The sequence below is a fragment of the Panthera pardus genome, unplaced genomic scaffold (genome assembly GCF_024362965.1).
Source record: "Panthera pardus isolate Hobbes unplaced genomic scaffold, ASM2436296v1 HiC_scaffold_6, whole genome shotgun sequence".
NCBI classification, from domain to species: Eukaryota; Metazoa; Chordata; class Mammalia; order Carnivora; family Felidae; genus Panthera; species Panthera pardus.
Genome location: NW_026526991.1, coordinates 105,381,747 through 105,406,578, shown reverse-complemented (window position 1 = coordinate 105,406,578; position 24,832 = coordinate 105,381,747). Strand labels below are relative to the sequence as shown.

The 24,832-nt window shown below is 49.9% G+C and overlaps 2 protein-coding genes across 14 annotated transcripts in view; one reads left to right on the top strand and one right to left on the bottom strand.

Annotated features, from left to right (window-relative positions):
* The window catches only part of CACNA2D4 (calcium voltage-gated channel auxiliary subunit alpha2delta 4), a 113,164-nt gene extending 95,395 nt beyond the window's left edge, over nucleotides 1–17,769 (top strand). For 4 of the 9 annotated variants that reach the window (XM_053894798.1, XM_053894797.1, XM_053894800.1 and 1 more), the window contains 10 exons: nucleotides 889–950; nucleotides 1,956–2,000; nucleotides 2,161–2,223; nucleotides 9,244–9,314; nucleotides 9,706–9,781; nucleotides 10,306–10,358; nucleotides 10,713–10,768; nucleotides 11,085–11,105; nucleotides 13,620–13,737; nucleotides 15,379–15,901. In XM_053894798.1, coding sequence (XP_053750773.1) covers nucleotides 889–950; nucleotides 1,956–2,000; nucleotides 2,161–2,223; nucleotides 9,244–9,314; nucleotides 9,706–9,781; nucleotides 10,306–10,358; nucleotides 10,713–10,768; nucleotides 11,085–11,105; nucleotides 13,620–13,737; nucleotides 15,379–15,763 — 950 coding nt within the window. In that variant the 3' untranslated portion in view covers nucleotides 15,764–15,901. Of the gene's footprint in view, nucleotides 1–888; nucleotides 951–1,955; nucleotides 2,001–2,160; nucleotides 2,224–9,243; nucleotides 9,315–9,705; nucleotides 9,782–10,305; nucleotides 10,359–10,712; nucleotides 10,769–11,084; nucleotides 11,106–13,619; nucleotides 13,738–15,378; nucleotides 15,903–16,941 lie in introns of those variants that run through there. The other 5 variants (XM_053894799.1, XR_008419427.1, XM_053894795.1 and 2 more) reach the window with 5 other exon arrangements.
* Nucleotides 17,770–21,677: 3,908 nt separating this feature from the next.
* Nucleotides 21,678–24,832, bottom strand: part of ADIPOR2 (adiponectin receptor 2) — an 83,789-nt gene continuing 80,634 nt past the window's right edge. For all 5 annotated transcript variants that reach the window (XM_019464962.2, XM_053895942.1, XM_053895941.1 and 2 more), the window contains exon 8: nucleotides 21,678–24,527. In XM_019464962.2, the coding sequence (XP_019320507.1) occupies nucleotides 24,399–24,527 (129 nt within the window). In that variant the 3' untranslated portion in view covers nucleotides 21,678–24,398. The remainder of the gene's footprint in view (nucleotides 24,528–24,832) is intronic.

Below are 24,832 nucleotides of genomic sequence, written 5' to 3'. Positions count from 1 at the left end.
GGTCCGCTGTGTGGATGAAATAAGCTCATGGATGTGAAGGTGACTGGCACTCAAAATTTTCAATATTATTATACCAGACAGTAGGAAGTCGACCTAGTTTTTTTATTCCTTTTCTTTTCAATATAACCTGCCTTTTTGTTATGTTCTCTGACCTCAGATTTCTCTTAGCATGTGAGCTCCAGCTCGCATCCTCTGAGCCTATTTGGGAACCAAAGAGGCACAGGTGGCCCTTGGACGTGGCATCATCAAGAGTAGCTTTTGCCGGTTGGTAGCATCTCTAGTTTTCTGGAACCTACTTGGGTAAACCTGATCGTACCTTTCAGCAAGGAAAGAGACTTCTTACAAAGTGGGGGAGACCCTGAGCAGGAATAGGGTACAAGACAGGCTGTTATGTCAGACTTGAAATCTAGAAAGCTTCATAAAGGGTGCTGAATTCCAGTCTCAGCCTACCACTTCTGGTCCGATGACCTTGAACAAATGGCTCAGTCTCTCTGTCTGTTTTTCCATCTGTGGGAAAAGGGAGAATGATGTGCCTAGTGCACCTGCCTCAATTTTCCCAAGATCAGAGGAGAGTGCTGTCCTCATTGTTCTGTAGAACCTGGGACTCATCTTTCTCTTGAGCATTTTCTGGTGTTGCCTGCTGTGGAGAGACAGAAGCCACCAGCCGGTCTGCTTTTCTCCCCACTCCCACTCCACAGGAGCCTCAGCTCTCGAGCACACTGCCATCTGACTCAGCTCGATGCTACCTCTCCCCTCAGTTCCTGCTGATGCACCTCCTCTCTCTGACTTGGATCTATTTTTTTCTCTCACTGTCTCTTCCCTCCCACCAACCCCCTCCCCAAAAAACACGCCCATGGTCTTGCCCTCCCTCTTCCCACTTCCTTGTAGCGGTGGGAGTCCAAATGAGGCTGGAGTTCCTACAACGCACGTTCTGGGCAGCGACCCGGCAGGTGGGTGTGAAGGTGCCAGGTCAGGGCCAGAGGATTGGCCGACACCTTGGGGTGAGGAGGGCCCGCTCCCCCGGGCAGCCCTCACCGCCTCTTGGCCCACCTCCTGGGCCCTCAGTCCACTGTTCCAGATCCCTTCCTTCTCTGCCTGGCTCTGCCTGGCTCTCTTCCTTCTCTGCCTGCACCTCAGCCTGTGGACTCCTGACCTTCCTCACCAGGGGCTCTGTCTCAGCTCAGACCCAGAGAAAGGGCAGGTCACAATGCTCCCACCTGCCCTGCCCCATCAGGCAGAGGAGAGAGCACCCCTCGTCCCTCCAGCCAAGACCCAGGCTTTGACTGCTGTCCATCCTGTGCTTCCCACTCCACCCCATCCTTTCCCACCTCTGCTCTTCCTCCCCGGAGCCTGGAGCCCACGCACTGGGCTCTTCCCCACTTCCTGGGTCTCCTCACTGTCTTCCTCAAGCTCCTCTGGCCAGAATCTTCCCCTCTGTGCCATGGCCCCCCCATCTGCGTGTTGCTGCATCCTCCCTTTGAGCGGGTTTAGGAAACCACAGAATGAAGATGGAAGGGATGGGAGGGGAAGGGGCACCAGCCCCATAACCTAGCAGCACCCTTCACATCAGGTGGGATCACAAAGAACAGGAGCCTCTGAAGCCACCCCATGAGGCTTCCAGTGCCGCCCTCACACATGGGCTGCAGTGGCCATGGCCCCTCAGACAAGGCTGAACCCGCCAGCAAGGGCCTGCTTCTCCTTGCCCTGACCCCACTAACAGCTTCACACGTGCATCACACCACACGTATACACCACACATGCACACATGCACACTGCACACAGACGCCCTACACATACAACACACACACAGCATACACACCACATATACTATACACACACACCAAACACATACAGTATAAACCCCACATCAGTATACGAATATAACACACACACAACACCATGCAGATGCACGTACACAGGCATACACAGTTTACAATTTCTCCTCTTCCTTCCAGTGCGGCACTGTGGAGGGGCCATGCCCAGAGAGCTGCCAGGACAGTGTAAGTTCTTCCACGGACCCCCCCAACCACATCCTTCCCTGAAGTGCTGGGCCACACTGCGTGCCTCTACACTGGACACGCAGGCCTGCCTTCCCGAACGCCGGGACGGGCACCCAGGGGTCATGGCCCAGCCATGACCTCCTCCTGGGTTTCTCCCCAGAGCCTGGACTGCTTCGTCATCGACAACAACGGGTTCATCCTAATCTCAGAGAGGTCCCAGGAGGTAAGGCATTGGGGAAGTAGAATTAGGGGTCAATCAAGTCATCTGGCAGCCAGGACAGCCAGGGGAAGGAAGTAATCCTGGTTTAGAGCAGGTGAGAGTAAATGGTCTGAAGAAAACGGAGTCTCTTCTTGAAACCAAGTCCATATAGCAAGATCACAAAATTCAGACACTGTTCCACTTGGGTGGTCAGAGAAAATGTTGCTTCTTATTTTGTCTATACCTCATCTGGCCTCATCCCATGGTTGGTAGAGAATCTGCCCACATGATGAGGAGAGGCAAGACCAAACTCCACCTCAGGGTAGCGTGTGTCCTGTGCCGAGGCCGTGCCGCTGACTCCCAGAGTCCATACCCCCTTGTACTGCCCATCGCCCCACTGCCCTGCATCACGTCCCCTCGCCGCTTAGTCCATTCAGGCCACTGCAACATGAACAGACTGTGTGGCTCATCCACAGCTGGAATTTATTTCTCAGGGTTCTTGAGGCCAGATGTCAGAAGCCAGGGTGCCCGTGTGTTCAGGTGAGGGCCCTCTTCCAGGGCACAGATTTCTCATGGTATCCTCATATGGCACAAAGGGCAAGGGAGCTCTGGGGGTCTCTTTGATAAAGGCACTGATCCCATTCCTATTCTACCCAGATCACATTTGCTCACAAGTTGGTACAACTTTGGATATTTGTAAAAACAAATAGAGACATATTTTATAAAGTATGTGTTTATTTAGCTTATTTACCCCTATTTTCTCAACTATTATAACACTGTATGTACTTTTAAAAGCCATCCCAAATCCTTTATAGAATGAAGCAGGGTGTAAATGAAATGAAATTTAATCTCATAATAGGATTGGGACCATCCAGAAGCTCCTCCAGAGCCCCAAGCCCCCACTGTGCTTGGTTACCCCGGCCTCTGACACTCCGGTGCTTCCACTGCCTCCCTTCCCCCACTTCGGGGCCCCACACCACTGCCACCATCATCTCAGTAGTGGTATTAGTCTCATTTTGTCCTGGAGTTAAAACTGAGGCTGCGAGGTGAGGTTAGCAACCCGAAAACCAACAGCTACAGAAAAGTCAGACTTTGAGCCTAGAAATATGAGTGAAGGGCAGTGACAGTGACCAGGGAGATAAGGCCTTCTCTGGGGGGCGTGGCAGGCCGCAAGCCCCAGCCTCCGGGGTGGTCTTCCTGTGGCCTGGGCACCCACCCCAGGCTGCTCTGTTACTGCTTGGGGCAGAGTTCATTCACTTTGCTGCGCTTGGCTGAGTCTGATGGAATTAGGACCGATGCCTCTAGGACGCTGAATGCCAAGGCCAGGCATCCCAACCCCCAGATTAAACTCCAAGGCTGGTGCCAGGGCTCTGGGAGCAGTGTCTTGACAGAGCTCCTCTTTCCTTGCTCTGGACAACTCTCACCCTGTGACCGGAGCTGTGTCAGGTTAGGAGAGGGCAGGAAGGGAGGCACCAATGGTATAGCAGCACCAGGCACAACACACACACCACACACACCACACACACCAGGCACAACACACAGTTACTACATGGAGAATCAAACTGGCCTAAAGGTAAGAGAGGCCTGGAAGAAGCAGGGACTGGACTGGAAGGTGAGTGGAAACATAGTGGTGGAAAGCGGGTGCTGATGCTGTAGATCAGCTGTCTATCCATCCATTTTTGCTTTTGTTTTAACTCCTCCATTCAACAACTCTGTAACAGTTATCTGTTGCACATAACAATTTACCCCAACATGTAGTGGCTTAAAGCCACCTGACTTACTGTCCCACAGTTCTTGGGCGTGGCTTAGCTAGCTGATTCTGGCTCAGGGTCTGTCATACAGCTGAAAGGAAGGTGTCAGCCAGGGCTGTGTATTCATGTCAAGGCTTGGCTAGAGGACGGTCAGCTTCCAAGTTCACTCACATGGTCAGTTACCACATGGGCCTCTCCACAGGACAGCTCACAACATGGCAACTTGGTTCATCAGAGTGAGCAAGCCAAGAAAAGCCAGAGACAGAGAGAGTGAGAACAAGGTGGAAGTCACTGTCTCCTGGAACCTAGTTTCAGATGCGACATCCCATCACTTTTACTATATTTTATTCACTAGAAGCAAGTTACTACATCCAACCTACCAAGGAGCCATTACAGAAGTGTTCTACCATAAACCCCTTCCCCTTCCCCAAACACACCCAAGTGCTGTCAAGGACCACATGGTCTGGCCCCTCCTCCAACTCATTCATTTCCCCCCCTTTTACTCCTAAGCCTCCAAGTGTTGGGGAGCAGGGGTACTGGAAGCAGCAGCAGCAGCAGAAATACAAGTTAACAGAAATACAAGTTCTCGGGCCCTACCCAGACGAAGGGAATCAGAAAGTCTGGGGTGGGGCCCACCAACTGCGATGTGACAAGGCCTCTGATGATTCTGATGTGTGATAAAGTCTGAGAGCCACTTCCTAGGCCTTAATGACAGCTGCTGTTGATCTGGATGCACTTTCCCAACTGGGCTAATGTGCCAGAAGGTCCAGACTACTCCTTGTCCCTGCTGAGGTCCACCCAGGGACCGGAGGAGAGAAGACTGTCACTGCTCTGGATGCAAAGATTCTTCCCAAAGTCCCTCCCAGCCCTTCCTCACTGTGGCCCTCCTGCCCAGCAAATAATGTGAGTGCAATGCCCAAAGGCACCATCTGTGGTCTGCCTGAGGGAGGGGCAGCCTGAATCTCTCCTGGCCCTGGTGGTGTTCCAGTCCTGCTGATTAGACATTTGGTCCCACTGAGCCTCTCTTCCAGCTCAGGGCTCATTCTTTTAATAAAGAACTACAGATGACAGGATTACAGCCCTTTGTTGGGGCCTAGAAAGAGAAGCAGACAGCTGGGGCCAAGAAAGTGACAACAGCTCTATAGATCTTTGTAATGTTTACAGTGGATCTGTCACCCTGGATTTGGGGACTCCAAGTCCTGTCATTTGCCTGTGGGTAGCACCCACACAGGAGAGCTTCAAAGTGGACCTCAAAGGGACAGCAAAGGTAAAAAATCAGATGCCCCATCATGATGTCTTTCCCTGAGGACTTGAATCTCTCAGAAGGAATGCGCCCCTCTACCCCCAGCCCAAAATGCTGAGCTTGTCCTCAGACCAGGGCTTCTGATGTGCCTGTCTTGAGCCTCAGCTCCTGTTTTCCTTGGCTTCCCCTTCTCCTTCCCTGCCTTCCTACACACCTACCATGCAAGTGCCCCCCACTGTCTTCCAGTCATACTCCCAGTGCAGTGGGTACGGTGGACACAGTGCAGGAGAAACCTCCAGCCTCCCTGCCTGGTTCATGCTTCTGACCGTGCCGCTCCAGCCCCCATCCCTCACCACCTGCTTCAGCACATCCCAGGCTCCCCCAGTCTCTGGCAGCAGAGCCTTCCTGGGGTCAGGGCAGCCTCATTTGGGCAGCTCAGGCTGGGTGTCTCCAGAGAAAAATTCAGCTGGCCACCTGCCCCAGAGATGGCCCATCACAGCAGAGGACCTCTGGGTGCCTCTCTCCAAAGTGGTGCTAATGGCCACTCCTCCACATGCTTCCCTGGTCCCACTGTGGGGCCAAAGGCACTTGTCAAGAGACTGAGAAGCTCAGAGGAAACAGGCAGGGCTGTACACTAGTAAGGAACAAAAAGAAATTGGTTCTCATGAGGAGCCACACACAGTGACTTCACTCTGGTAACTCATTTAATCCTCACACCCCTTAATTTTTTAGTGAAGAAACTGAGGCTGTCCCTGGGTAAAAGGCTGTGAGACATTTGCCCCATTCCAGAGTCAAGGGCTCCCCCACTCACCCTCTGGCCTCCCTTCCCTCTGGGGATAGTAGCTTCACACAGGCATGCAAATTAGCCTATGCACAGGGCTGCTGCTCAGTCAGCAGGAATACTCATCAGTTCTGCCCCCTCTGCCACCACCTGCCCCATCTGCTTCCTGCTCGAGGCCCTGGGTGGTACCTCGCAGGACCCATCTCACTCCTGCCTCATAACAGACAGGAAACACAGAAAGCCCCAGGCCCTTTGGATGCAGTCCCAGAGCTCAGGCAGTCCAAAGGACATTGCTTATCTGTGGACTGTCCCCTGTACAAGTGGAGCCCTGACCTGCTGTGAGCAAACCTAGATGGCATGGGGACCTGGAGCTTCCAGAGACCCTGTACTGTGCTGTGGGTGGACAGAGGCAGGAGACCCTGTGCTGTGCTGTGCTGTGCTGTGCTGTGCTTTGGGTGCTATGCCACAGTCAGTCTGGGGGACCTAAGCTGACAAGGGTACTCAAGTTTGAGTGTTTCAACTTGGGCTTTGCAGGGTCAGGAACTAAATCAGTTTACCTATTTGAGGCACTGATTCACTCTGATGAGGCTCAAATGAAACTATCAGCACAGAATAGTGTTCTGCTGTCAGGAATAGTGCCCCCACTACAGTGTTTTTTATGTGGGTTTTTTTTTTAACTTATTTTTGAGAGCAGAGGAGGGGCAGAGAGAGAGAGACAGACAGACAGAATCCGAAGCAGGTTCCAGGCTCTGAGCTGTCAGCATAGAGCCCACTTGGGGCTTGAACCCAGGAACTGCGAGATCATGAACTGAGCCAAAGTTGGCTGCTTAACTGACTAAGCTACCCAGGCACCCTTACAGTGTTTTAAACAAATTAAAGGTTTATTCTCTCACGTGAAAGAATAGAGAAAAGTAGCCCAGGCCTGGTATGATGTGGTCACCAGGTGTCCCCATCCTCAAGATCACAACATGGCCATAGGAGTTCCTGCCTTCTTGTCCACTTTCCAGACAGGAAGAAGGGGGAGGTCAACAGCCATGAATGAGGTGCTTCAGCAGATCTCCCTTTAAACAGATTCCCAGAAGTCTCACCCAGGAACTTTGCTCACATTTTATTGGCCAGCCCCAGCTGCAGGGGAGTCTGGGAAATGTAGTGTTTTAGCGAACACATTGCTACCGTAATTCAAGTCAGGATCGCCTTACCTAAAGAAGAAGGGGAGGATGGATATGCTCTGCCAGAGTGACATATCCTAGAAAGTCACGCTGTGTATGTGTAGGTACAGAGGAGGACACGTTTTTCCCAGTGTCCAGGGGCTTGTCTTCTCAGAATCAAGTGTCTGAACAACAAGGAGAGATAAAGGGACAGCCTTGTGGGAATTTGCCTTTTTTCCATCCCGCTGCACTTTCCCAGCAAGAGTACTCAGATCACTCATTCATCCCCCTGTCCATTCACTCACACATTCCTTCAGCAAATACATGCTGAATAGTGACCATGAACAAGACACTGTGTGGTCTATGAGAAGCCAGGAGGTGGATGTCTGCCCTGGAGGATCTTGCTGTCTAGTAATGCAGGAATGCACAGACACCTGGTCACTGGAACAGCAAAATTTAGCAAACCGCAGCTGACGGAGAGGGATGACTTGAACTGGAGGGACTCCAGGTGGGTTCAGGGCTGCACTGTGAGGAACAGCAGGACTGGATGCCTCTCACCTTTTCACTTGCTGTTCCTTCCCTTAAGTGCCCTCAGCCCCTCTCTGCTGTCCCCTGCTCTGTCCATTGCCCTCCTTCAAGAAGCCTATCAGGCCTCAGAACACAATGAGCCTCTGGCCAAAGAAAGCACAGAGCTCAGAAAAGCCTGAGTGTCTCATTGTATCCAGCTCTCTCATGGCTACTGCCTCGTGCCTTAGTCATTAGCCTCTAGGTTTCCAAGTGCAGAGGAGGGATGCCATCACTCCAGCTGGAGAGGGGAGAAAGAAAGACTTCTTAGAGGAGGACAAGTAAAGCTCCTTGGAGTGGGACTGAGGAAGGGTCATTGAGGCAGAGAGAAGAGCCAAGGCCTGGAGCATTTCCTGTCATATGGCCACCACATACAGAACACTCACTGTGTGCCAGATGCATGGTACACATTATCCCCTAACCTACCCATGGCCACACAGTGGGCAGTGCCAGAGCCAGGATCTGAGTCAAAATCCAGTACCTAAGTCCAGACTCTTTCACTCTGCCATGCTGAGAAATCGGCAGAAGAGGCCAGGGCAGGTGAGGAGGTCGGTGTAGGGGTGCAGCTGGAGGGCAGTCTGAAGCCAGAGCACAGCAGGCTTGGGTGTCAACCAACGTGGAGAGACTTTGCAGGCTTGGAGGATACCGCCTAGCCTGGCACACTGGCACATTGGTGGGTGCTCACCAGTGCTGGCTGATTGGGTAATGGAGGGACGGAGCAAGAAGGAGACCAAATCCCAGCTGTATTTGAGAAAGGTTGTCTGGCAGCAGGGCTGGGGACTGGGAGACAGCCCAGTTGGGAGGGTGGAGTGAGCTGGGGTTGACAAAGGTCTGGGTTAAGTCACTGTCCATGAGTCAGAAGGTGAATGACAAACCCGCAGGGCACACTGGTAACTGGAAAGGTGGGGGGAGTGGGGAGGGAAGATCAAAGGCAGCTCCAGAGTTCCGAAAACAGGATTTGGCCGAGTGATAAGGATGCCAGTGTGAGAGACAGAACTCTGCTTTTGAGCCTTTTTAGACCATGATTCACAGAAAGAAATACATGTTACATCTGATCTAGGACATACACATGCACCATATACAAGAAACCAAATTTCACAAAACCTTGTTTAACCTGACTGCATGCAGTTCACATGAAATTGTTCAAAGGAATTCTGTGCCTAAAAAAAAATCAGATTGCAACCCCCATATTGATTTCATGGCCAACTAATGGATTACAACTTAGAGTTTAAAAAGGACTGAGAATATGGCAGGGGAGCAGGTTAACGAGGGAAGGGCCAGGTGGAATGGATACAGTTCTGATTATATTGAAAGGAATCTGAGGGGAAACCCAACCAGCAACTAGTCTGGAGCTCAGAAATGAACCTGGCCTAATGTGGGGGACCTAGAAGTCCTCATCCAGCTCCAGCTCCCTCCCTCCTCTCACCACCCATCTCTCACGCCCCCTCCTCCTCCCTCTGTCTTTTCCCTCCCCTTGTTCTCCCCCTCTCTCCCTCCCTCCCTCTCCATCCATCCTTTCCTTCCTCTCTCCCTCTCCCCCCTCTCTCTCCCTCACAGATGGGAAGATTCCTGGGGGAGGTGGATGGCGCTCTCATGACCCAGCTGCTCAGCATGGGGGTGTTCAGCCAGTAAGTGGGACATGCTTCTCCCCAGACTGAATACACACAGAAAAGGCAGGAGCTGATGCTAAATGGTCCCGACAGATATCGGGATCCTGACCTCAAAAACCCATAGCAAAAGCCCCAAAGAGCTCCCAAAGCAACCTTTCTGAAGCCAGGGACTTGACATGAGGTGGAGAGGGGTATAAGGTCATATGGGCCCTTAGAGGGAAAACCAAATTTGCTGTTCAACTTCTTTAAAGCAGTCAAAGTGCCGAGATGTAATTTTCTGATCTGCCTATCCTAACCCATGCACCCTCATGAATCCTGGTGAATGAAAACCCTGCAGCAAACTTCCCCTGGGTGGGGGCAGGGAATAGGGGAAGGTCTGGACTCCCCAGATTCTGTTTCTGATTTTCAGAGTGACTATGTATGACTACCAGGCCATGTGCAAACCATCAAATCACCACCACAGCGCTGCCCGGCCCCTGGTCAGCGTAAGTGTCACCCCAGACTTTCTTCCCACCTGCTAGCTCCAGGACCCCACTCTTGACTCTGATCAGAAAGTGCTGTCCAACCTCTTCCCACACCCCTGCTCCCTGTTCTCAGCCTGTCCCCTGCCCCCAGGTCTTCTCTCTGGGGCTTCAGGGAATTGTTCTGGCAGCTCGTGAGATAACCAGGGATCTCTGGCAGAGAAAGCAGACCACATAGCTCCTTTCTTGCTTTGTTCCTAACCTCAGTTGCTAGTGCTTTCACTAGCACCAGAAACCTAATTGGCTCATCAGGAAGAGAACTTCACTAGTCTTCTAGATGGGCATTGTCTAACCCCAAGTGTCTGCCCTACAATAGAAATTTATCAGATAACTCAGTTATAAATGTTCCCTCTGCTGGGAAGGGATGGGGGTTGGTGGCAGCAGGAGGGGGAACCCCCCCCACCATGGTCGTTAATGGTGGTGCTGAGGGGAGCCTTCGCCAGGGTCCTGGGGTCCTGGGCTTAACTGTGTGTCCCTTTCCTTCCCAGCCAATCTCTGCCCTCCTGACTGCTACCAGGTGGCTAGTGAATGAGCTCTTGCTGTGAGTGGGGTCTGCATCTGGGACAGGGGGTGGGGCCCGGGGGGAACTTCATGCAAGTGTGGCTTATGAGGGAGCCCTTTGAGCAGGAGCTGCCCAAAGTCCCCACAACCCCAGAGGAGGCAGGCAAGATCCCTGGGTGGAACTGGCCAGGCATGTATGGTGCTTGCCTCCTACACTCTGCTGCCAGAGGTTGTGAGGCTCTCTGCTCACCTAAGAGCCTCAGGGCAGGGAGAGGGTGTCCTGGAGGAGAGGGGCTTGACCAGGGGCCATCAGGGAGCTCTGGTGCTCCAGCCAGCTGAGGGCCCAGCTGGGGAGGACATGCAGGTCTCTGGGATTCCGCTCTGCATCTGACAGGCTCCTGCTCGAGTGGAGTGCCTGGGGCTCCTGGCGTGCGGACAGCAAGGCCGAGGGTGAGTATACAGGACCACAAAAGGGAGTGCTTACTATCAAAGCCATTTCAGTAGAATCTGTCACTTCTGGGCGGATGACAGAGGGGATGGGGACTCTGGAAAGTCCATTGCTCACCTCTCACCCTGCTGGGCCATCTCTCACTCATCACCTCCCTGTCACTCCTGGCTCCCCTCACCTCTCTGTGTGACATCACACCATCTTGGGACACCCACTGCTCCATGTGACATCATTCATCCCATGTGACATCACCACCCGTGCCATCCTGCCCTCATGGGACATCATGCCCACCCTGTGCTGGGCCTCACGTCTGGACAGCCAAAGCGGTCTTCCATCAGTGTAAGTAGCATTCACTGGGGAGCCTGGGGTGTGGGGGTATGGGAGGGACTACAAAGGGCCTGTCTTCAGCTCTCCATCCCAGGCGTGCATCTAAGGAAGGCTGAGCTCTCTTCACTGGGGACACCCTAACTCAGAGGGCCTCTCCCAACCTAAAGCCCCATTCCTCACGGGGCAGTGGGGCAGCCCAGATCTTATCCCACACAAGTACAGTCCTACCCCAGGGGAACCACCTCCTTGGGTAGGAACATTTATGATTCCAAGTGGAAAAGGATGAGCAGCCACCAAATCTCCTTGCAGAGCAAGAAACAGTGATGCCTCCAGCTCAGGTGTCCACCGAGACCTCAGCAGCGCTCAGGGTTGAAGGCATGGCAGGTGGAGGCCTTGGTCTGGTCACAGGAACACTGTGGGGACAGTACATCTCCTGTGACCTTGTATCTGAGGACAGTGTCCTCCAAAGGCCTGATCACAAGTCAAAGATCAGCTGTGACTCTAGACTGCCCCCCTCCCAGGAGAGTGCAGCCACTTGATCTTTAAATGCAAAAAGGAAGCTAGTGGCTTCCACTTGCCTGGCTAACATGGGGTTCCCCTACCACACAGGACTGTCTTGCTTTAGCCAGTTTTACTCAATTCTCCATGTTAATAGAGCCTTTGCCGTGGGGTTCTGGAACATTGCCACTGCCTGGGCTGCACTCCCCACCCCATTTTTGTTAAGACTTTGGCTTCCTGATGGTGTCTGTGACAGGAACCAGGAACCATGTGTCACAACCCATTTAGAAACAGGTCCCTCCTCCCCTCTGCATGGGAACACAAGGTGGGGGACACAGCTCCCCTCCTTATCTTTCTCTCTCTGCCAGCAGCTGCATCTTGCAAAAACTGGGAATGATCTCCCTCAATCTGCTTGTTCAGAATTTTTCATCTTCAGGGCAGCTGTCCCTGGAGCTTCTCCCTCCTGCCTAGGAGGCCTGGTCTGGCCACTCATCCATGTCCTCAGTGAATAGCGCTGGACTTGGGAGTCCAAGGACATGGATGAGTGAGGCCCTGATGCCCTTTCCCAGCTGCATGGGAGCCACTTCACCCTATCGTGGCTGGCATTGTTACTATCATTGTCACTGAGATAACCTACCCACACAAAGGGGCTCAGGTGACAGGCTTAGGGGACAAAGCCAGTGCAACTGGCCCCTGGAAGGAGTGGAGCCAGCCCTGAGTCTTCTGCAAGCTTTAGCCAGAGTGCCCACTCTCAGATTCCAAGGGGGCCCAGACAGCCACACTGCCCAGCAGGAGCCCTTGAAGATCTGGTGGAACCTGACCGAATATATAGACACCCGACTTCTCTGCCTGCAGACTCCCCTCCCCTCCCCTTCAAGGTCTAGTGGGAAGTTTCTGGGTCTGGGAGTTTAGGAGACCTATAGCTATCCTACTAACCCTGAGACCTACTAACCTATGTAATCCTGACTTAGGGATCTATCAAATGGGAGTGATATTGCCCACCCCTACCCCCCTATTTCACAGATAGGCCCTGAGAGCAAAAGGAAAGGCATGAGAAGTGCCTGGAAGAAATAGAAGTGCTGTTAACAAAACAGTGCTGCTATTTTGAACAGAAATAATGTCACTCAGCCTGTGAACCAGCCTTGTTTTGCTTTTGCTCACCTCAGGAGCAAATGTGGGCCCTTTAGGACTGGGCTTCCTGGGCCTCAACTTTTCCTTTTGCAGAGTCCTGTTCACTCATCCTTTGTCCCCTTCTGAGTGAACTCAAGTGTACCACACAGATACTAAGGAGCCCAAAAGGCTGTGGCTCCTGGGCTTAGGCAGCTCTGGGCACTGGAACCTCCCCTGCCGGTTCTCTCCCAGTCCCGGGCAGTCAGGCACTCAGCCCTTGCTGCTCTGCTCATAACTGGACACAGGGGTAAGACAGCAAGCCTAGGGCTTGTCTGGGAGCTGCATATGGAGAGCACTGTAGCTAGACTTGAGAAATGTCACCTGTACACAATGGGAATGGGAGGGCTGATAGCATTAAGGGACCAAAGTCTCCCACAGCCACCCCTTGGCACTCCTACTGCTCACCTCTCGGATCCTGGATGTCAGTGCTCATGGGCACCTTCAAGGGGTCCACTTCCACCCCTCCTCCCAACCAACCAGCTTACATTGAGGATCAGGCTTCCAAAGAGAGGAGGTGGTTTTTTCCAAGGTCACAGGGCTAGCGTGCTAATCACACACAACTGAGAGCCGAGGCCCCCAACGCCTTCTCTGCTGCCCTTTCCACTGTGATATCATTTGCTCCATTTATTCTGTTCCTTTTCCTTCCCTGTCTTCCTCCCACCCAACCTCTCCTCTACAAGCCCTGAGAACTTCTGACAAGGGGGCCATCTGCATGCACATGGACAAAGGGGCATTTCATTGCATAGGGACTGCACCTGCCCTGGCAGTGCTGAAGCAGAGACCCCCACAGGCATGGCTTCTTGAGGCCCTCCCAATTCAGCAACACCCCATTACCCATGTGTGACTGTCTCTCTGCAGCCCACAAGCACAAGAAACAGGACATGCTGCAGCCCTGTGACACACAGTACCCCGTGTTTGTGCACCAGACGGCCATCCAGGAGACCAACGGGGCCATCCAGTGTGGGGCCTGCCAGAAGTAAGACCCAAGGGCAGCTCCCAGGGTCCCCAGCCATGCTCCCAGGGTCTTTGCTTCTCACTTGCCTTAGTGAAGGAAACACAGGCTGTTGCAGAGGGCAAGCCAGCTGGGGGCGCTGATCGGTTCCGTGTGCTGTCTTAGGGAACCTGGGAAGAGCTGGTCCAGAGGCCAGATCCAGGCCCACCCGCGCCACCACAGCCTCCCAAGTCATGCCACACAGAAGAAAGGCTCCCACAACCTCTCTCGGTGACCCCCTCAGTGTGGGTCTCACTCACACCTGCATAGCCCACAGCAGCTCAGTGTCAGGGCCAGGCAAGCTTGGCTGCATCTGCAAGCCCTTGGAAGTCAAGGATAGCTTTGAGGAAAGAAACCAGTCAGCTCTCCCTCAGAAATCTCTTAACAGAGAAACTGGCAAGCTTGAAGGTGTTCTCAGGAGTGGGTGGGCTAGAAGAGGGCTCGTAGCGTTGTCACCTGGCCTCTCCACTCCTGGGCCTGGAGCCTGTGTGTGGCCCTGCCTAGACTCAGGCCTTCTCCCCTGTACAGACCACTAGATCTGACCAGCTCTGCCAAGCCCTGGCCCAGGAGGGCAGGGAGGCCTGACAGAAAGCTCTCTCCTGCTGACTCCCACCCCGACCTCAAGGACCTCCCAAAAAGCCCTGCCATTACCAGGGGCTTCCCAAGATGTACCTTAGAGCCCTAGACCTCAAGCAAATTATTTTATAGTGTAGCACCTCAGACTGTGGTGTGAGATAGTCAGACCTACTAGTGTGCAATGCCTGGGATTTTAATCTCACCACAGCAGCTTTCTTGGAAATATTGTTATTTATCTCAAAGTCTTGTTATGAGGATAAAGTAAATGGTATGGTATAAGGCAAAGACTTTAGAGTAGACAGATTTGAGTTAAAAAACTAACTCTGCTACTTCCTAGTTGTGTAATCTTGGGCAAGTTATTTAACCACTTCTAGCCTGTTCTCTCAGCTACAAACAGGAATAATACCAACCTCATACAGAATGGTGAAAGTTAAATATATACGCGCACGTGTGTGTGTGTGTGTGCATGTGTGTGTAAAATCATCCACCCCAATAGGAAATGCTCAAGAAGTGGCAGCTACTGTTATATAATGCGCCAGGCCTAGTGCACAACAAGCTTTCCCTAATCCTTCACTCCCTCCCTCTGGTGGGGCTCTGGGGCTGTGTGCAGGTGTGCTGTGTGTGCCACCTTGTGGCCAAGCCTGAGCACTGCATCTTCCCAACAAGGCCTGCCTCCGCCATCATCCAAAGCAAGGACAGCCACACATCCCTATTTGCTTGGGACAGTCTTGATTTATGCTTGTTGTCCCTGCATATATTAATAACAACTCCTTTCACTCTCAGAATGTCCCAGTTTGGACTTCCTCACCTCTGATCTGCTAGAAAGGAGCAGTACAACTGCAAAGGCTTGTGGGTAAAATAAGCCAAAAGGCCTGAGTTCCTTGCCTAGGACTGTCCCTGCAGTTGCCCCTGATCTAACCTGCCTCATGTTTCTGTTCCTTCCTCTGCCAGCCCAACTCCACACTAAGTCTCCAGAAATTCTCTCCCTAGAAACTCAATGTGATGCTTGCCATAGAGAAGTTTCATGACCCATCTCTCTCTCTGCTGCAGGATATTTGTGATGCAACAGATTCCCAGTAGTAACCTTCTCCTCCTGGTGACAGACCCCACCTGTGACTGTAGCATCTTCCCACTAATCCTGCAGGAGGCTACAGAAGTCAAATATATCCTTCCAATCCTCCACGATATGCCGGCTGAGGGAACGGTGGAGGTGAAGGAGATGTCACTGAGGGGCTCAGATTTTGAGAAGCCGAGGCCAGCTTCCCTCACCATCAGCATCCCACCTTCCCCCACAGAGCATTGTGATTTGTTCTCCAGCCTTCCACCCCACTCTGACCCCCCCCCCCCACCCCTGGGTACTGCCTCTGACCTTAGAAGCCACTTGCAAGACAGCTGGTCCCACCAAGGGGAGGTTCTTCCTGAACTTAGTCTCTAGAATCTCCAGAATCCATTCCTGTCATGAGGTGTTCACCTTAACAGTGAATTCTTCACATAATGCCTCTGTCAAGTGTGACAGGATGCGCTCCCAGAAGCTTCGCAGGAGACCAGATTCTTGCCATGCCTTCCATCCAGAGGTGAGGGCTGGAGGGGAGATAAGGGGCGGGGCTTGGTCTTCATCCCCAAATCCTCAGCTCCGGGACTGTGCTAAGGCACTTGCAGATAGGAGTGCTTCTGGACACTTATGAACATAACCGTACACGTGATCTCTGTGGAATACATTTGTGCATGTGCATTTACATTTAGGCCCCTGTGTCATTCAAATACTAAGTCAACCAGGAGCCAAGGATACTCTTACAAGGAGGGCCAAATTTCCCAGGGTTTGGGCCCTCAGTGGTTTAAAATCCAGCTTCCCCATATTGCTGTTCTTTTTTTTTTTTTTTTTTTTAATTTTTTTTTTTCAACGTTTATTGATTTTTGGGACAGAGAGAGACAGAGCATGAACGGGGGAGGGACAGAGAGAGAGGGAGACACAGAATCGGAAACAGGCTCCAGGCTCTGAGCCATCAGCCCAGAGCCTGACGCGGGGCTCGAACTCACGTACCGCGAGATCGTGACCTGGCTGAAGTCGGACGCTTAACCGACTGCGCCACCCAGGCGCCCCCCCATATTGCTGTTCTTACTACTGCACTTAGCTCCAAATGATCTGACCAGATAGAAGAAACTAATGGTGTGCATAATACTAATGGTGACCAACATTAATTGAGCACCCACTATGTAAGGTGCTTTTAGCTTATGGACTTAACCTGGGTGCTTTATACATAGTATTGTCTTTGCTGACTATGACTGCCACAAATTATCCACCTCAAAGAAGCTTCCAGAGTTGATGGCTTCCCTAAAGTCATTCTAAGGCATGGCCCCACAGCCACTCCAAGACTAGGGACAAGCAGAGGCTTGAGCCCAGTTTGGGGCTGAGTGTACAGCCTCTACTTTTCCCTACAAGGCAAACAGCCTAAAGGTGGCAGTGCTTCTTCCATTTTCTGGAACTTCCCTCTTACTCTAGGTTTTTGGTTCCTATTAGTCCCAGAGACCCTCCTCCCTACTCCTTGTCTCCTCTGTTGGGGATGGTTGCCTCATCTTGAATGCCACCCTTTCATCTCTGCTCTGGGTTCACAGGAAAATGCCCAGGACTGTGGTGGCACCTCGGACCTCTCAGCCTCACTCCCCATGCTCCTGCTGCCTCTGTGTGCCTGGGTCCTTCCACCCCAGTTGCTGCGGTGACACCTGCCCAATCTGACCTCTGTTTTGATGAGATGGTCCTTGCAGAGATATTCTAAAGAGTCAACAACTGGTGTGGGATCCACCTCACTACACCTGGGTTATCACCCAGGTCACTGTTCATCTCAATCTTAGGCTAATGGTCCCTGCCTCCTGAGCTTCCTGGACAGAACCAGAAACCACTTCTCAAAGACCTTCCAGGGTGTCTAGTACCATCCACCCCAAGTCTCGATGGGCATCCTCCCATCCTTCCTACCTCCTCTTCAGGAGCCCAGCATGAGCTCAACTTGGACCAAGACAAAAGAATTCAATTCCATCTATTTTCCGGAAGTCCAGACCCAGCCAAGGGTCAGCTGTTTCTAATGAACCTGGTTGGACTTTGGAAGAATCCAAGAACTTAAAGGTACTGAGAAAGAGGGGCAGAATGAGGCCAACAGCAGAAAATGAGATGAAGAACATACTTCATCAACCTGAAATACAGCTTTCTCAAAATGAGATGCATGGTAGAAGGTAGCTCAATTTCCTAGCTGCTACTTAAAAAAGTTGTGTGTGTGCATGTGAGAGAGAAACAGAGAGAAAGAGAAAAAGAGACAGAGAGAAGGCAGGAAAGTAAATAGTAATGGGAAAAACTCTTTTCCTACAGGTATTAAATCCTTTTATATTACTGTGGTATATGCAAACTATTGCCATTAAAAAACTTCTAAAAATGTCTTTACAAAGCTCTAACATACAGGAACTTTTGTATCTAAGAAAAAGCCAATAGGGTAAAATATACAGCTGCTGCACTAGAAGGTGATGTAAGTGGCGTAAGAATAGATGTAGCTGTAGCCAAGCATAGAGGTCCCAGAAAAAAGAACAGTCCTTCACAGTGGACTGGTGAGGGGTCTCCTGAGGGGTAGCTCCAGACTCCGCAGGAAGTCCAGGTCCCATGGCAGTCTTTTTCTAGCCACTAATCGGTGCAAGACATTACCAGACTCTATCCCTTGGGATGGAACTTCGGGGAACATTCCAATATGCAAAGCAAAGTCCACTGAGAGGGGAGCTCTAGCTAGCTAAGAACTTACTCCCCACATGCACAACTCCCCGCAGGAGTGTCAAGGCCCTGGAGCTTCCTCCTCCTTCTCCCTCAGACCTGGCTCCTGAGAGACAGCAGTCTCCACTGTGAGAGCAATATTAAAGATAGAACCATGTAGAAATCTTTAGGTGGCCTCAGATCTTTAAATTTAACCAACCTCCAATAAGGAGGTCCAGCCAAATCCCATGACAGGCACAGACAGCATGCAGGACCTCAGGGAACCCTTCCTTCCAGTCCTCCACAATTCAGAGTACAAGCTTCCCACCAGCAAATAGTGCCATTTCCCTAGAGTAGGCTGACTCTGTATGGCCTTGTTCATTGCAGTGTTTGTAACATGCCTTGTATTATTGATTATATGACGTTGTTTTCACTATTTAGTCTCACAAGCCTGCGAGGTAGGCATTAACAGCCCCATTTATAGTTGAAGAAATCGAGCCTCAGAGAAGACAGTGACTCAAGCTCACTTGCTCAGCCACTTTAAGTGGCAAAATAATGCTAGGAATGGCCAAGGCTTACAGGTACCTAGTAAGTAACAGGTATTGACTCAGTTAATCCTCACAACAACCCTCTGAAGTAGGTACTGCTATTAGCTCCATATTATAGAAGCACAGAGTTGAAAATTGACTGCCAATTACTGAAAGAGGTTTATGAAGTTTGAGTGCGATATTCATGTAATGTGCTGGGCATATAGTAAGCATGAATTACATGTTAACTACTATTATTCTATTCCCTCATTTTGTGAAGGTGGGGGCAAGATATGACAGTTCGGATGCCAAGAATAACAGGCAAAGATCACAGGTGTCTGTCCGCCTGGCACAGGTGGTTAAAGAAAGCATCAGGGAACCCTTTCTCCAGCCCCCTCGGTTGCCACCACCTTCATGATAAGACTTTACTGTGACAGGCATGGCAACATGAACACTTCCTAACTGTTGCTCCAGCAACACCCCCCTGCCCCCCCCACCCCCCAACCAGGACCCATGGCCTTCCCTCTGCCTTTCTTTGTCTGTTTCTGGCCTCCAACAGGATCCAACCTCTACTACCAACTCCCAGACACAGGCTGCTTGTCTTTCTCCCTAAAACAGCAAGCCTGTCTTTTGAAAGGCCTGTCTTCCCTGCCCAACCAGGGAGAGCATTTTCAGGCAAATTTATCAACCATCTCAGCTATATAATTTAAAAACCAAGATTAGAAGTACTGGGGCAGTGGGGGTGAACAGGTGGCTCAGTTGGTTAAGTGTGCATCTGATTTCAGCTCAGGTCATGATCTCATGGTTCATGAACTCAAGCCCCGCGTCGGGCTCTGTGCTGACAGCTCAGAGCCTGGAGCCTGCTTCAGATTCTCTGACTCCCTCTTTCTCTGCCCCTGCTCTGCTCACGCTCTCTTTCTCTCTCTCAAAAATAAAAAAAAAAAATTAGGGGCGCCTGGGTGGCGCAGTCGGTTAAGCGTCCGACTTCGGCCAGGTCACGATCTCGCGGTCCGTGAGTTCGAGCCCTGCGTCGGGCTCTGGGCTGATGGCTCGGAGCCTGGAGCCTGTTTCCGATTCTGTGTCTCCCTCTCTCTCTGCCCCTCCCCCGTTCATGCTCTGTCTCTCTCTGTCCCAAAAATAAATAAAAAACGTTGAAAAAAAAAATTAAAAAAAAAAAAATTAAAAATTAATTAAAAGAAAAAAAAGAAGTGCCGGGCAGCTCCTGGCCTTGTTTTGTCTGCTTCATCCCCATGCCTCTGCATGGCCAAGAGGAGACCATAAAATTGGGAAATCACTTTTAGAACCAATGGAAGGAATGAACTACTTCTGATAACTAGCCTTGTTCCTCGCCTGGCAGAACAGAATGTTCTCTTGAGCTCCTGAGGTCAAAACTATTCCTTTCTTCTTTTAACAGAATAAAGGACAGCAGGTGGCAGCCTAACCCAAGCTAAAGAGCCATCACTTTGATTTCAGAGGAACAAAGTTAAAACCAAAGTCATTTAATAAAGAACAAGATTCTGGAAGACAGAATCTTGACATTTCTTTACAATGTTGCACGCCTTTGGATGACCAGTAACTCAAAGCTGCTTTCAGATCCTTTCTCAGTACCAGTGATACATTAACTAGTAGATCCACCTAATAATTTTGTACATTTTAATAGAAGTGCTTTCAGGTTAAGAGTTCACTACTTCATAATGCTAAGTGAAGTTTTGGTTTAGGAGGACAAGGAAATGGACATATCTTAAAGCCAGAAAAGTAAATACAGGGAAGAGGGTGACAAAAGGGAGGAATCAGAGTAAGAGTTTGGCAGAAATGCCAGCCAATCACTATGTAAACTTTGAGAAATGTTAATCTCAGTGAAAGATGCAAAGAATATAAGCCCATTTTAACAGGTGAGAAAAGGCGCATTAGGAAAATAAAACGACTCTTCCTAGGTCACTGGCAAATGGCAGAACCTAACTCTAACCTACCTCTTTTTTCAGGTAAGCATAGCCAAGGCAAGGGATGGTAGTGGGCCATAATGAGAGGCTTTCATGTTCGTGCAGCTAGATTCCCTGTTTCCTCAGTTTCCCCTAGGCCATCACAAGTAGAAGTTACAAGAGGCAAACTGACCTTGTTTCCACCAAGTCAAAAAGTTGAAGGCAGAAAAATTTTGCACATTAGGAAACAGGGAGCAGTGGTCAATAGTTCATGACCAGTGAGGGAAGAAAAATACAGAATGTGCTGTAACTGAAGCACAATATTCTAGAGACAAGGATATTATTTCTGGGATAACTTTAAAGCAACATTGCCAGGAGCTTCTTTAGGGAACTCAGAGCCCTAGCAGTCTATAAAGTCAAAATTCAAACTTATCCTTTATTTCCTTTATAATATCCACAGAAATCACCTGAGAAAGGGAGTATATAGACCGTTTTTAGCAAAAGACTAGGAAAAAACCAAGTGTTTTTTTTTTAAAAGGCCTTAGAAAAGAATGCAATCCAGTGTTCTATACACAGATAATATATAGGGAAACCCTAAAGTTAGATCTATACTTAAACATGAGAATTCAAATATTGGAAATTCCCCTTGCAAAACAATTTACCCAAGGCAAAGGGGTTGGGATTCCTCTTTTGTAAATTACACAAAGGGTTAACAAATCCCAAAACCTTTAAGTCAACACACATGAGACTATTTAACCCAAACTTTCTTCTTATTGTGAAGAGTGCTGGCACAAGAGACTCAGACCTGGCCTTTCTGAGCTTCAGTCTCCTCATCCAGGAAATGAGGGAATACTGATCTGTTCACAGGGAGGTGGTTAAAGGTATCTGAAATGTCAAGAGTCCTTCAACAGAAACTTTCCCATGAAGTGTCCATTATGTTAGGTATTATTCTTATAAACTTTAACCATAAATTGAGAACTGGCCTTGGAGTTAGCTCTCCCCTCCATTCTAACCTGGTCCCAGTTGTCATGAAAGTTTAAGAAAGGTCAGGAAAAGTGAGTGGGCATACTTTGACTTATACACTGAGAATGAGAAGTCTCTGAAGATAAGCTTCAGTGTCTAAATTAAGGCTTCAAGGGAGGTAAGCTGAACCAGTAAAAAAGTACACAACAAAAGTTCATATTCCATTTGGTTCTTTTTATTAGAAGTTGAGAATACAGCAAGTAAGGGAAATCCCATGATGAATGGAACCATCACACAGAGGCCTCTCTGGAACCCCAACCTTCTATGATCCCCAAAAATGTGCTTTGTGGCTTCAGCAATTTATAAAGGGGAAGGGGAAAATACTGAAAAAGGCCACTATTTAATGGTGAATGAAGCTGTAGAGGTCCTAACCAGCCTAGGGCCAACAAAGAAAATTAAAAATCTGCACAGAGCAAGCAAGCCTCTGATGCTGAGAGTAAGGCATTCAGGCGCCAACCTGGTGAGAGTTCTCAGCAAGCACTGTGAAGACCAAGTGCATAGTGAGGCTACTGGTAGTGAGTTGCACATAGACACACACATATAAATGGGCGCACACACCCACACACGCGCGCACACACACCCTAAAGAGGGAGATTTTTACTGGATTACGCATCATTGATGTTAATTTCATTTTTCCTAACAGTTTGTGCTATATTGAACCAGATTCAGCTCCTCCTTTGGGGTGTGGGGTGACTGGGCCCGGAAACTGCTACTTCTGTTGGTGTTGTTACAGGGCTGCATCTTACACCCTGTATCCCGAAGTGCATGACCGAAGAGCAAGTCTGGCTTCTGATATGTGCTGTTGCTTCCATGAGACTAAGTGAGCTTTCTTCCCGATGGCCACTGACCTGCTGGACCGTTCCCTCAAAGGGAGTAATACTGTTCTTTATGTTGTCAGGCACTGCACCAGTTCACCCACTCAGTCTTTTGCTGGGTCCCCTAGCACCCAGGGCAGTTACCTTATTCAGAACCAAAACACTCAAGTTCCTTCCAAGTTCTACCAGTGGAGTCCTTCTTCCTGGTTCCCAGCTTTTGCTGGAGATTGGAAGGGGAGAGAAAGGAGAATAATGACCAAGGAAACTCATTACTGAAAAGGAGGCCCTCCCCATATTCCCAAGCACCTATTTGGTGCCAGTCCCTGTGCTCAGGGCCTCAATGTTTCCCTCTAAAGCCCACAATCCCCAGGGTGTAACTCAATCACCTGGAGTCTTGGATGATAGCAAGTAACCTAAGACTCAAGTGCTATTTCGGTGGTTTGCCTATGAGCCAAGCTCAGGGTTCTATGAACCAGAACCTTCCCCTACCACTCTCCCTGAGGGTACCTCTGGGGCACGAAAACTCATTTTTCTATTCCTGGCAGCTCTTTAAAGATACAGCTTAAGGACTGTACCAGATTCCCTGGCAGTAACAAACAACTTTCTTTTAAAACTTCCCATCATGCTATCCCCCAAAACTGGGGTTCAGAGAATACTGAAAACTCCATGGTGGGTACTGGACTTTGCTTTTATAAGAGTTCCACTGGCCTTCTTGTTCGAAGGACAGCTGATATGTGTATCACAAACTAGGCTTACTAAGCGATGCTAGAGGTGAAATTCATCTTTCCTGATCTAAAGGAAGCATTCTCCAACCTATGTAAATGAGCTCAGGAGGCACCTGGACAAGTCAGAATCTCTTTTGTAGCTGGCTCCATGCCAGAAACTGTGATGCCAGGGAAAGGTCCACTTACATTCCCAGGAGGAAGAAAGGTAGTTAGGGCAGTGACTTTAACAGAAGGAAATTTCTAGGACATTCCAGAGCTCTATAGCAAGGATATGGAAAACTCACATCCCTTCAATCAGATAAAAATCACCACAAAATTGAATAGGATGCCAGGAAGTAATTAGATCAGAACATTTCCAGAGCTCCTCCTACTGTCTCCACTACCCCTTTGCTGGCATGACTGATTTTCCCAAGTAGATGGCTCTACTTTTTAGAAGGGGTCACTATCAGCACAACCAGTCAGTCTCTCAAATGATACCTTAACTAGAGCCTTTATCTAACACATCCTGTTAGCCTCACGTGCTGCTTCCACTGAGAAAACACATACAGCTTCCCTCTACCACAGGACTCTCAAAAGCTCTCAGACATGAGAGTGGTCATGTGATCACTGGATTAGGGCTGTACTTTCTGCCCCCCAGGGTCCAAGGTATGTCAGCCTTTAGAAGGCACCTTGGTGTACCAAGGCATTATACATTCTGGGGCCATCACCTGAACCTCCTACAGTCACCTTGTGCAAAATTGAAACAGTGTGTGGTACTTGCATGTTTCATTCTATACAAAAATTCCCTTCCCTCCCCTACCCCTATGTTTTAAACATTTATATAAATTCTTATTTAAACAGTAAGTTAGAAATCTTATTTACATTAATTTCTTTGTTCTCCCAAAAGAGCATCTAAAATCACATTCCCACCCTTTAATAGGATACAAATGTTCACCTAAATTTGTTTGTATTACTGATTTAAGGAGAGAGAAAGGGAGAACAAACCACCAGCTAAACTGTTTTCCCATCTTCTACAAATAAATATGAACACGGATCAGAAGCCAGTTTGCCAAGGGTCTTGCAGAGCCCTCAACTGATAGATCCCAAGTATAAGTCAAGGTCTGGGCCATTTCTCCTTTTCTCCAAATTGATGCACTCCATCCTTTGAGGTATGATTTATTTTTGTTTTTCTCTTCTCAGCCATGTACCAGGTGGAGCCCCAGGGGCATCACAAAGCCCATGAGGCTGTCAAAGTTTTGGGGCTCCTCTGGCACTGGCATCGATGGCCAGTAAGAGAGGCCTGCAGGTACCACAGGCCTTGGTTCAGGGTCACAATCCCTGGCTTCTGGAAGGTGTCACAGTGCATCTTCTTCACTGCAGCCTCCGCCGATCATGAAACGGAACTCCTGGAGGTTTGAGACACCGTGGAAGTGAACGAAAGCGCCAGCAACCACAAAGATGTGAAACAGCTGATGAGAGTGAAACTGGAGGCAAGGGGGAGTGGGGAGGGGGAGAGAAATCCATTCGTTATTAAAGTCTGCTAAAGAGTCTGCAGATCATTTGTGCTGAGCAGGGCAGGGAACGGAGGTGACAGAGCTTAAATTCGAAGTGTCCACAGATCTTGGAACATCCATTAGGCATATCACATTCTGCTGAACCGAAGGCTAGCCATCCCCAAAGAAATCAAGGTGCTGCCACTAAGTTTTAACCATGAAGATTTGCACACGTAACACTGCAGTATCTGGTGAACTCAGAGGCAAATGACATACACATACTCTTGCCAACAGAC